The following is a 12,594-nucleotide window of genomic DNA, read 5'->3' as shown; positions in this document are numbered from 1 at the left end:
AGGCCGCGGGATGCGGAGTGAGCGCGCCCCGCCGGGGGCTCTGCGAGGCTGCTCTTCTCCGCGCCGCCGCCGCCGCCGCCGCCGCCACTGCGGCGCCGCCTCGCCGCCTGCCACTGCGCCGCGCTCAAGCCTCTCAGTCTGGCAGGTACCGCCGCCCGCACGCGCTCCGCGCAGTGCACAGATGGCAGCGACAAGTGCCGGCTCGCCGAGGGCTAGCGGGTCTCCCTTTATTCGGGCGCGTTTGACAATAATGCGTAAATAACTTTTTCTTGCAGCGGCCCCCTGCGGCTTCCCTGCGCGCCGGCGACCCCGCCACGCCCCTCCGACTCCCGACTCCCTTGGAGGTGTGCTCGCTACGGGCCGATGTGGTGATCTCTGATCGGCCTGGGAGGAGCGCCTGGACCGGCGGGCGGTAGAGAGCAGTTGGCGAGCGCATTTTACAATGGCCCTGACCCTGTTTGGTAAGTGCAGCCCTCTGCCCGCGCCGCCGCAGGTGGGCCGCGCCCCTGAGCTCGGGGGCGGAGGCCTGGGGCACCCTGGGCGCCCCGGGCGGGGACGCTGAGCGTGGTGTCTGGCGCGGGCCGTGACTGGGGAGTTGGGGCGCCCGGGGCGCCGGGCTCTCTCCTCGCGCCTCTCCCATTGTTTCCTCTCCAGGCAGGGCCGATGGGCGTGTGCTCCCTGGCCACTTCTGGGATGGGAGACGCTGAGGTCCTGGGTGTTTTGTAAACGGAGGAATCTCTAAGATGCCAACTTGGGAGCGAAGTTGGCTGGTTGTTTCGAAACCAACGTTTCTCAAGTCGACAAATAAAAATCCTGGAAAGTTTATTTATTTTGACCAAGATGTCTGTGCATCCCAACCTCTCTGGAATTGCCAAATGCCTGTGTTGATTCCTGTTGGATATTCCGTTGGAAGCTAGAATAAGTGGTGAACTTAATGTTTGTCAAAATTGAAAATGTTTGCGCTAACATAACAGACAGAAGAAAGTTGGTTACTGGAAGTAAGTAATCTCAGGAGAATATCTTTGAGTATTTCAGGAAAGAAATGTTATTTCTGTGATGTAATTACTGCAACACTATTGTTTCAGTGGCTGACTTTAAGGGTTTTTTTTCTTTTTCTCCTAGAGTCAGCAATGACAATGGGTCGAGAAAAAGGACAGAAAAGATCCGTTCTTTCCTTTTACAGAAACAGATTATGGTACATATGTACCTTGCTCTCAGAAAACTCAATGCATATAGTATGTGAAAATTTAGATGTTCAAAGAATTAAGCTTTTTAAAGAAACAAAGTACAATGATATATAACTGATAGCAACAAGGACAGTCTTAGTAAGTTACTCACAATATCAAGTTTCCAGTTACGTTTTAATAATGTCATTTAATCAAGCATCACATACCACAAATGCCTTTTGATGTAAATGCTTGAGGGAATTATACTACTGGAATCAAAGAGTTACTTTTATTTAACCATCTTATTTTATAAATTAAATTTAGACCCAGCGAGGTTTGATCAAGGTTGTAGGGCCTTTTTGGGGCAAAACTGAGCCTAGAACATAGTTCGCCAGTGTTCAGTCAGGAACAGTGTTTATTTTGGGCCCCCAAATACCCGCCAGGAAATGACATTTCTTATTTGGTGTTGGTTCTCCATAGGTACTTTAAAGCATGTTTCTACTTCCTCTGAAAGAAATAATAAAAATTTCACTGTTGTTTTTCTGTACGTTGTATCTAAGCTGCATTATTTAGAAGCATTTTCCTTAAGTGTGGACTTTTTTTTTTGTAAAGTTAAAAATGATGGAAAGCTTCACTCATAGTTATTTTCTTTTGAAGAAACATTGTCTTATACTGTTGTAGCTAATACATAGCAGTATGATTTCCAGGAGTAAATTTCTCTTTAAAACTATTTTTCACTGAATTTATTGTCCTTCCTGAAGAGGTAGTTTGCATTTTCAAGGTTTGTTTTCAAAGGTTATGTTTACAAATTAACTTTAGAATACTGAATTTCTTGATGAATAAAACAGCTACATTGAGGAGTATGAGATAGGGCTCTTCAAAGGACCCTAAATTGTTAAATCTTTAACTCCTGAAGTGGAGATGAGGAAAGGAAGAATACGGATTTTGACCTTTAGAGGAAGGTATAAGAAACCAGTCCCACTCCTCAAGTGTGAATACAGTATCTTTAAAATTTTAAAGTTATCTTGTGAAAAAAAATTAGTTTACAAAATCCAATTTGGTTACAGTTTTTAAGAACATTTCTCTGTTATAAGACAAAGTACACCTGTGTGCAGAGGCTATTTTTTCAGCGATGATAGAGCAGCTGCTGCTCTATGAAGTGTGGTTGCTCTCCACTCATCAGTCATCTGAGATGTCTGTTAAAAATGTTTGCCAAGAGACCTACAGCATCTGCCTTTCTGGGGGAAGGGATTGTAAGAAGACTCCCCTATGATGCTTATGTTCACTCGAGTTTGAGAACTATTGTATTAAAAATAAATACTGGATTTCCTCAAATTTGTCCAAATCAAAATAGCTTTCGTATATGTTAAGAGCAGTCCTCAAGGGTTAGAAGAAATGGATTTTATTTTAGATATCACTACTATTATACTAGTGGGTCTTAGAAATACCTCCTGTCCTTTTCTATTTACTCTTAATGACTAATTTATAACAGAGGAATAATGAGATAACAAAGTTCTGTGAGATGGTGGTGAAGAGAAGGAAGGATACAAGAAACTAGATAAATGTAACTTCTAAGTCATCAAAGTCCGATCTCAATAGATTTCTACTTGAGCTTCCCCAAAATAACCATTGTATATCTTGCTTTACGTTGGTTAGTTAAGCCAGTCTGCTTGGATTGCTGTAGTAAAGTACCATACACTGGGTGGCTTACACAACAGACATTTATTTCTTACAGTTTGGGAGGCTGGGAAGTCCAATACCAGGATACCAGCTAATTCACTTCCTGGTGAGAGCCTGCTTCCTGGCTTGCAGACATCCATCCATCTTCTTCCTCTGCACACATACTGGAGAGAAAGGGAAATCAAGCTCTGGTCTCTTTTTATAAGGGCACTAATTCCATCATGAGGACCCCATCCTCATGACCTCATCTAATCCCAACTACCTTCCAAAGTCCCTATATCCAAATACTATATGACATTGGGGTTAGGGCCTCAGAATGTGAATTGTAGGTATATACAGCAGCCAGCAGTAGAATCTAGTGTTTTTGCTTTGTGTGTTACATCATCACCCAGGTCTTTTATAATTGTAAAGGGTGTTCTTTTTATAGGTAGTTAAAGTTAGCTTCATTTTAAAAGACGAGAGCCTCTAAAATTACCTACTATTTTACGTTTGTATACATTTAATTTTTTTCTCTTCCGTGTTATAGAACCTCAGGAAAATAATTGTCAGGTTAAGCTGAAGAATGAAGAATGTTTTATCACTTGTGTACAGTATTAATCACCTCTTTGATGCTTAAAAGGATATTTTTAATGCAAACTTCTACTTTATTCCTTGATAGAAGAACCAGACCCTAATTTTTCCTGATCTTACAGTCTCATTTGGGAGTTGAAAATGTGCATTTTGAAGGTTCAGAAATTTTCAGGAATTTTAATTCATTTTCTATATGAACCCACCCCTCAATCATCGGCATCTCTAGATGACTTTTAAATCCTCGTATCAAAAGAAAAATCCAAATGTAGTTCATAGCTCACTCACCTTGCTTATTCATCCAACAAACATCTATAGCAGTATATAAGACATGGTCCCTGTCTTAAAATTTACATTCCAGAACTACAGTGCTTGCACCTAACTACCTAATTCTGTGCAGGCTTTATTAGAACTTCCCTGACAGAGAAGCACATATTCTCTAATAATTACTGGGCTCTAAGGAAAGCCTTAGATCATCTGATTTAGGACCGTTTGGCTGCTGTGCCTGACAGAATGCCACGCCAATAGAGTCCTAGTCAACAGAGCTGGGTGAAAATGCATCCTCGAAGTCATCCCTTGGCAGGAATTTCTGTCATTTATAGCTCAGTGGGGCTGTGGGTTACAGCCCAGACTGAAAGATGAGATTGGTTACAGTGCGTCTAGACTGGCTGAACCCTGAATAACTTCTCTGTGTGGGTAGAAGTGGCTCTGGTGTTGCCCCCTCTTCCCTTTTTTCTTTTTCCTCTTAGTACCATACAGTCACCGTCATCGCTGCCATAGATCACTCCTCATACTTGGGATTTCACGGAAATTCTCACCTTCTTTCCTCAGAAGAAGTAGAAGACCCTTCTACTGCTATGGAAACCTTTTGTTATGCTACTTCAGTTGGCATCTGTCACTACCCTGACTCACTGGCTGTGGGCATCTTTGTTGAGATCCTTCGGAGCAGTTAAGTGAGAGTGGTGTCATCTTTGTGATGCAGTAGGAAGTTTTCTGATTTCCCGACTGTCCTGGTGCTAAAATTTATTTTTAAAAAAACAAGTCAACTTCCTTTTCAGTATGACTTGCTTGACCAAAAGCTAATTTTACAGGAAATCCCCACTTGAGTACACTCTCTGCTGATATTTTTGTTTTTCAAATGTTGCTCATCAAAACGTATGGGCGGGTTACCTAAGCAGCAGGGCAGTGTATGGTGAGAGCCCGGCTACTTTCTTAGGCTGTTTCATGTTTTCTGCTGTTGTTAAAATCACCATTCATATTTAAGGACTTGTCCATGTTCCTTTTCTTTTTTTTTTCTTTTTTTCTTTTTTTTTTTTTAACTGATGTCATAAACTTAACATTTCAGCTTTAAAAGTTTTCTTTTTATTGTTTGAAGATTTGGTCCTATGTAAAAGAGATAAAAGAATTACAGGTGCTATAACTCTGGTAGTCACCCGCTGTGTACAAGGAATGTTGGTGATGGAGTCTTTTGAGTCACATCTGTCCCTGCAAATAACTGTCCTGTAAAGCAGCCTTACCTCTGAAGATAGAAGATAGTGATGTGTGTTAATTATAAAAATTTGAAATATTTGTCGAGAAAAGTTTCTTTTCAATCAGTATTTCTCAACTTTTTAAAAAACATCACCCTCCATGAGATGCCTTTTAGACATTTTTCTTAATTGTTCTCTCCATGAAACTTTAATATAATCAGAGATACACTGTATTATCTGTTTACAGACTATATGGATATCTGCTTTATGTATAAAAAGAGTAAGTTTTTTTGACTCCCAAGGGTTAATTTTTGCTCCCTTGAGGACATTATTACCACCCACTGAAAATCTAATCTAAGATTAATCTAATCTAAAACTAATCTAAAGCAATGAGAAGAGAATTAGTTAGGCAGAAAAATATTGTTTGGTGGTGATTTGTGTGTCATATAATAATAGTTCTGGAGGAATGACATTTGTACAATAAGTTATATATTTTCATCAGATTGATTTAATCTCAGAATTAACAGTTATTACCATTTTGAGAACAGCCATAACAAAGAGTTCCTTGTTGAGGTAGCTTTTCTCAAAGTCCCTCTAGTAATAATCATATCCTTTGATATGGGTAATTGATGTTTACTCAGTCTTTAATATAAAGTATCAGTAACAGTACCTTTAACAACCTTTATTATTTATTTGCAGTATATAAAACTAAATGAAGTTACTGAACTTTCTATGCCAACGCAGTGCAAGACAAGTCCTGGAGCCTGGCATTAGGACCAAATTACCTGTCATAAGCCATTCTATGTAGAAAGTGATTCCCATAAACTTTGATTTTTATTTATGAGTATAATTTTACTGTCCTTAAAAAACAGAATAGGAAGAAACTAGGAAAACAGTATAGTGAGACCGTATTTTACATTGAAAAGTCATGCTGAAAAAAAATCATGTCTGAGAAAGTTACAAATACACATTTCTAATTTGGCTACTTATTTTAAAAAACATAATGAAAACCACTACATTGTATACCTTAAAAGGGTAGATTTTATGGTATGTGAATTATATCTCAATATAAGCTGTTGTTAATAAAAAATCACCGGGGGGAGGGGACAGATTGATTAGGAGGAAAATTTACTTTTATTTAAAATGTGAAAAACAAAGTACCATTTTTAAAAGAGTGGTTTCATATCCAGGAACCTTTAGGACTTTTCATCATTTTACTAAGTTTTTTTTTTTCCTTTTATTCCCCAAGAACAAAAACACAAAAGTAAAAAATGGACAAGTTAAAAATGCCTCTACCTGCTTGAATTGTTTTACGTTTAGAAATTCTTGGAAAGAGTTAACTCGGACAGTGGGGTAATTGACGGGAGAAGGGAAGATGAGTCAGGCCGGGCCTGGCCGGGCCTGGGGCCAGCTGCTGAGCAGCGTGGCATGGGGCCACCTCATTGTGTTTCATCCAGCTGCACTGAACGTTGTTCCTTTCCCTTTCCACTCTGCCTTTTTACCTGTGTATTTCATGGTGTAAAGCAGGAAAAGATGCCATCCAATAAATATAGCTCTGCTTTGATAGATGTTTATGATCACAAACTTGACATTTTAATAACTGAATGGGTCCTTTTCTTTAAACTGCTAATCTTTCCTGATTCCCCCATTTCTGCCATTAGCAAATATCTTCAGCCCATAGAGATGTGTGCCTTTATATAGATCTTTGTTGTTTTTCATCTCCTTAATGGCAGTGAAATTAGTTTGTCAGAGATGATTTTTGGATTTGAAATGACTTGTGCTAGGTAGGACAGGTGGCAGGTGAGTGGTGTAGATGACTGTTTGAGGGATAGGTGAACATCTGTCTAACTGATTTCCCCTGCAGACACTTCCCTGGTGAAGGGGTTGTATACTATAATATTAAAGCATGATTTTTAGTATGATACCTATGAGGAATAATATGCTAAATATAGATACTTCATATAACATGAAAGGATAATTTTAATTTATGGACTGAGGATCTTAAAGTAATAAGGCAGGGCAAGCCTTTTAACTCAGGGAGCTACATTGTAAGACAGAAAAAAGTGGCGAAAGTATTTATTTAGAGGTTGGACCATTACTAAGAGGGACCTAGGGGTAATAAAAGCACAACATATAAGCACAGAACAGTGTAAAAGCACAGCACATTTTGGAATGAGGGAAGGAATGGGTGATGCCATAGAAAGGGAGAAGTAAAAACAAGAAGTGTAGTTCACAATTTTTCTAAAGATTAGCTCTGAGGCTTGGTATGTGTTTTTCTGTTTTGTGATTTGTTTACTCATCTGTTCAATGACTTTTGGGGGCCTACTATGTGCCAGGTATATATTGGTTCCTGTACTCAAGGAGCTTATATTTACGGTGGAGGGAGACAGACAATAAAATAGTGTATAATGTGCTAGGTGACTAGTGCTATGAAGAAAAAATAAAGCAGATTGAGGGCTAACTCTAAGGCAGAGTGGTCAGTGATAACCTCACAGCTAAGGAGGATTTTGAGGACAGACTTGAAGGATGTGGGGGAATGAGTCACTTAAGAAATAGGGAAGTCACTTCACGAAGCAGGCCTTGAGGCACGGACGTGCTGGGCCGTTTGGAGGACTGGAAAGAAGGGCGGTGTGCCCGAGCAGAGGACGCCAGGGGGAAGCGGTAGGAGATGAGGACAGAGAGCTACCCGGAGGATGGAGGACTGTTGTGGTCACAGATGATGTAGGGCCCTATTAACCACGGGAAGAACTTCGGGTTTTATTCTGGGTGAGATGGGAAGCTCACGGAGGATACTTCCCATAGCATGTAGTGTGGAGGGAAGGCCTTGGATTTCGGAGTAAGAGAAGTTACCTTTAATCTTCTCTCTGCCAAGTGTCAGCTATATGTTCCAGTCTCGTTTTCCTCTTGTGAAAGGAGGGGCTGTTAATTCTCTTTTCTCATTCACATAGAAAGAAGCGAGATCACGTATATAAGGTCCTTAGTACAGAGGTTGAAGGTACGTAGTAGCTAATATTATCACTATTTGTTAGTGTAAATATTAGCAAAGGTCCAAGATACCAGCAGAGTTTCTCCATTTCTTTATTATACAAGTCTGTTGACTCACTTGAAACAGTAGTTCTGCAGTATTTCTATTTATATGTGTGGCTAAATACTTGCTGCATGGCACTGTAGACTGTCTGAGAATGCTCCTCTGGAGACATGGTTCAGGGATAGTACAGTGAGGACCAAATATGCTTCTGATAGTGCTGGACACTTCATACTTTCTGTTACACTCTGAAAATGTGAAAAATCCACTGGGTAACAGGCAATGCTTACTTTTCTTTTGGGAGGCAATCTAGGATATAATCATATCTAGCCCCTGCCCTTTTGGCACTTAAAATGTGTCGAGAACTGTATACTCAGTGCCTGGCACATAGTGGATGCTCAATCCAAGTTTATTGAGTGAATGAATGAATAAACATGCAACAATAGACTATCACTCTGTATACTTACCTGTGAATAACCTTGGCTCAGTTTAAACATTTGCTTTCACTAGACAATTTACATTCTTTATTATTTTGGGTTATTCTTGTTTATTATGTTAGAGTCTGTAAATGCAACTTAAAAATTGGTTAGTCTAACAGTTCACTTCCCTACTTAGAATCTTCCTGTGAGTCCTCACCACCATTAAGTGCAAATTCCCTAGCTTGCACATAAGGCAGTCAAGACAGGACACCTGCTAACCCGACTGGCCTCATCTTGTTCTCTTCTTCTCCTCAGAGGCTGTGTTTCAGCCATACTGAACTAACTCTTTAAGTTTCCAGAAAGGATTGTACCCAATGTGCCTATGGCACCATCATCTCCTAAGCCTTTCTTTGCCCTTACTGACCACTACACATCTTGGCAAAACTCAGCTTGAATAGTCATCTCTTCTAAGTAGCCTTTTTGAGTTAGCTCTACCTTTTTGGCATCCATAGTGCCCTATACACATATCTGCCCTACCACTTCTCGTGTGATTTAATGGTTAGTTTATATTCTCCTGGCTTCCCCATTAGGTGAAGTTCGCTAGTGGGAAAGCTATGGATGTCTTCTTTGTATATTTAACAACTGCCAGGGTCTGATGCATACCACCTACTCAGCCAACATTTGGGTGAATGTTGGATATTACAGAAGTCTATATTTCTTAAATTTGGGAATTAATTTTAAGGCCCAAATCCATATGATACATATCTTTTATTTTTCACTATTTTTTGTTCATTTGTTTATTTAAAAAAAATCAGTAAATGTGCCATTATATCATCCCTTAGTTCCATACTCTAATATGGATTCCCCAATTGGAAGCTCAGAAGGGCTTGAATACAATTGAAATCTCTCTGGGAGCAGATTCTGTGAGGTTTAACTATAGTATTACTAACCACCAGCAGATGTTTCTGAGTTATTTGGCATAATTAGATAACAAATTCCACTTCATTAAATTATTGTTCCTTTTCATTTCAGTGTTACAAAGGAATCACACATAAATTAGCTTGGTTTGTTCATGTTTTACCCTCACAGTAGGGAGCATAATCAAATTGAATAGGAATTCAATATGAAAATGGCTAACTTAACCTTTTAGAGTTCTGAAAATAAAAACAATACAATTTTCTCTCATAATAAATTTGTGTGCTACATGAACATTCCTATTAGTTCTCATGTTTATTAGGAGAGCATATATAAACAACAGTTTAATCATTCATATTTTTTAAATGAATAAAAGGAAAACTTTGTTACTTATTAATACCTCTCATTGTTCAAGAGAGAATTTGAGATAGTTTACAAAAAGGTATCATGTGAGAGGATTGAAAGCAATAAGCATGGGAATTTGTTTTCCTGTCTCGTATCATTAGCTTCTTCCTCTCCTTTGGATCGTTTCCCTTAGGTTACAGCCATGCTGTCCCCTATTCTGTGTAAGAGAGCCTTTCCTCTGCTTTGGAGCCCTCTCAGGCACCATCCTGAGTTAGCAGCGGCCCCCCCCTGTTACCAGAGGTTTGTTGAGAGAGGTTTCAGTTTGCCCCACCTCTTCCTCCTGCGTACCTGCTCTGCAACCCCCATCTACACCACCTCTTCCCAGCCACCGTGCTTTATCATAATTATTTATGAGGCATTTGGGAATGGCATTCAGTTCTAGTGGAAAGAAAAGTGGGCAACTGTAAAATAAGAAAAAATGTTTGACCCTTGTTAAGACAACAAGGAAGACTTTATTCAAGACTATTGCAAATGTCAGTTCTTTTTCAAGAACTGGCCTCCTTTTCTCACGGGTATATGTGGGTTTTCAACAACGAGCACTGCGTGGATGACTCCCAAGTCTCCATCTCTAGCTTTGCCCTTCCATACCCTCCAAACCTCTATTAGGATTTCCTGGGGACCCTTCAGGCTCCACGTGCTCCCAGCGCCTAATCCTTACTTGTGTTCTACCACCCTCTCTCCCCTTGCCTCTAATATCCAGTTACCTGCTGAGTAACTCTTGAGCTTGGTCTTTGCAATAGCTTCCATATCTATTTCTTACATCTGTATTTCCAGCTCCTGCTCTGTCCTTCCCTTAAGTGCTGCAATCATGCCACCACCCTACCCCCTGCCTGTTCCTGCCACTCATCCAAAGGAGGCTTTTCATCTTCTGAATTCTTTATCATTTGATCTGTTAATCTCCCATGACATCTGTCAATGTGTTCCTTTCAAAGTAGTTGTCATGTATCTTTATCATCTCTTTTCTAAGTTGATGGTTTCTGTACAGTAAGATTTATTCTTTCTTCTTTCTGAACTCCTTATTGTACTTGGCACAGTGTGTCGCACATAGTAGGTACTCAAAAAGTATTTAAGTGAATAAAACAGTTCTCAAACCATAGTACTTCCATAGTTTAACAATTCCTGGGGCAGAAATATAAAGCATTCTCTATTTTTTTCTATAACTTTATAATGCTTTAACCAAGATAATAGTAGTTAACATATCTCAAAACCTCTCATTTATTGTTTTTGTTCCCTAATGATTCTATTTTCATTCTTTAAAGGAAGAAATACATATATTCCTGCAACACTAGTGCATGTCATGGGCAGATATATCATTTGTTCTGGGATTGGTTGCTTTTATCAGCTTGACTTTTTTCAAAATTCTCTGTTGAAATTCTGGTGAAATTCTGTTGGCTTTATACTGCCTTGTTTTCTGTAAAAAGGCCTCTTCGTTCTTCATTCAATTTTCAAAGCAGAGGAGAAGGGACACTAAACAGTATCTGCAAACACAGGGCTTGTTAATCCTGTTGATTTGCTGGTCCCTTTAATGTTGCTGTGTATCCACTGTTCACCTGGGAACAAACTTCTTTTTCAGGACACTATCAGAGAGGTGTCAAAGGGAAGCCCTTCCTTGTTCAAGCTCCTTTTCATGCTTTGGTAGGTTAGGCAAGTTCATAGGCCGTTTGCATGTTATCCCTCAATATAAAAGTCGTCTTATTAAGTGTTTGTAAAGTTGCTGAATAGAAGTCGCTAAGCAGTGGACCAAAAAGCTCATGTTAAATGTTGCTTTCCAGAATGTCCTAAAACTCCCAAAGAAAGATGAACTCAGCGGCTTATAGAACATTCATGTATTGCCAATGATACTTCGTTTAATTGACCAAAATAAATTTGATTAAGTTGACTTTTAAACTCCTATAAGCTGTTTTTGGTGATACTACCTATTTAAGTCTTTGGATGGCATTTGTTAATATTCTCAGATTTGGATGTTATCTCATTATACATGTGTGAAAAATATGTAGCTAAAGATGAGAACCATCAAAACACAAAACACAATTCATGTTTTTTGTCTCTTTCATCATTGTGTTTAAAAGTTAACTAGAGACTTCAGGTTATATTCCTTGAATGAGCAATGATTCTCAACTTGACAGTTTACTTTTTTGATTGAAGTTAAAAGGATATTATTTCAAAAGAACAAGATAAAGGGACACAGTGGATTAATAATACAGTACTAAAAAGGAACAAGGAAACTAATGTAGGTATAGAGTAAGGAGACTTGTAGAATACGTAGAAGCCTGTCATCCTGAGTTTTCCAGACAGATGGCTCTGCACCCTCTCCTGGGAGACAAGCCTCTCTCTGCGCAGCCCTCTCCCCCATCTGCTGGGCTCAGGTCTCTCCAGACAGAGGAGCTCTTGCGCTTTCACTTGTAGTGTTTCTCGCCCGCTGCCCGCTCTCTCGCTCTCTCTCTCTCTCTCACATTCACACACGTGCATGCGAGCTCTGGGACCGATGGGAGGGAAGGAGCAGTGATCGCACACACAGGTCTCAGGGCTTGCCTGGGGCGAGACCTCATTCAGCTCAAGCTGATCAAAACTTTTTTCCTTTCACCTTGTTCCTTGTAATAATTGACGTTAGGGAAAATAGACACATTTGAAATAATTTTTTGTAAATTTTAATTTAATCAAAAATTGATTAAAAAATTTTCAGTAGAAAATGCCCAACATTTTCAGGTGTTATAAGCTATTTTTTGTTACCAGGGAAAAAGGAAAGTTAATGTATGTTAAATGTATTGATTTTAGATAATTTGCAAAAAGAAAATCTGTTCCGAGGTAGTTTTTTTTCCATTAGAAAGGTTACATTTAAAATAAATATGCAATTCTAATATGTTGCTCATACGTATTTTCACCTGCCATTATTAGATGGTAAGGTACAATTTTTAAAAGCTGACATAGTTACTTTTTATCTTAAAACT

The 12,594-nt window shown here is 39.4% G+C and overlaps 1 protein-coding gene across 1 annotated transcript in view; it reads left to right on the top strand.

Annotated features, from left to right (window-relative positions):
• Nucleotides 1–392: 392 nt before the first annotated feature.
• Nucleotides 393–12,594, top strand: part of CHN1 (chimerin 1) — a 163,717-nt gene continuing 151,515 nt past the window's right edge. Inside the window, exon 1 of the mRNA XM_054562313.1 lies at nt 393–461. Coding sequence (XP_054418288.1) covers nt 443–461 — 19 coding nt within the window. The 5' untranslated portion in view covers nt 393–442. The remainder of the gene's footprint in view (nt 462–12,594) is intronic.

This window comes from Pteronotus mesoamericanus, unplaced genomic scaffold (assembly GCF_021234165.1).
Source record: "Pteronotus mesoamericanus isolate MK-2021 breed Mesoamerican mustached bat unplaced genomic scaffold, CSHL_Meso_final scaffold_651, whole genome shotgun sequence".
Taxonomy (NCBI): domain Eukaryota; kingdom Metazoa; phylum Chordata; class Mammalia; order Chiroptera; family Mormoopidae; genus Pteronotus; species Pteronotus mesoamericanus.
Note: the sequence above shows the minus strand (reverse complement) of the source record. Positions and strands in the feature narration are given on the sequence as shown.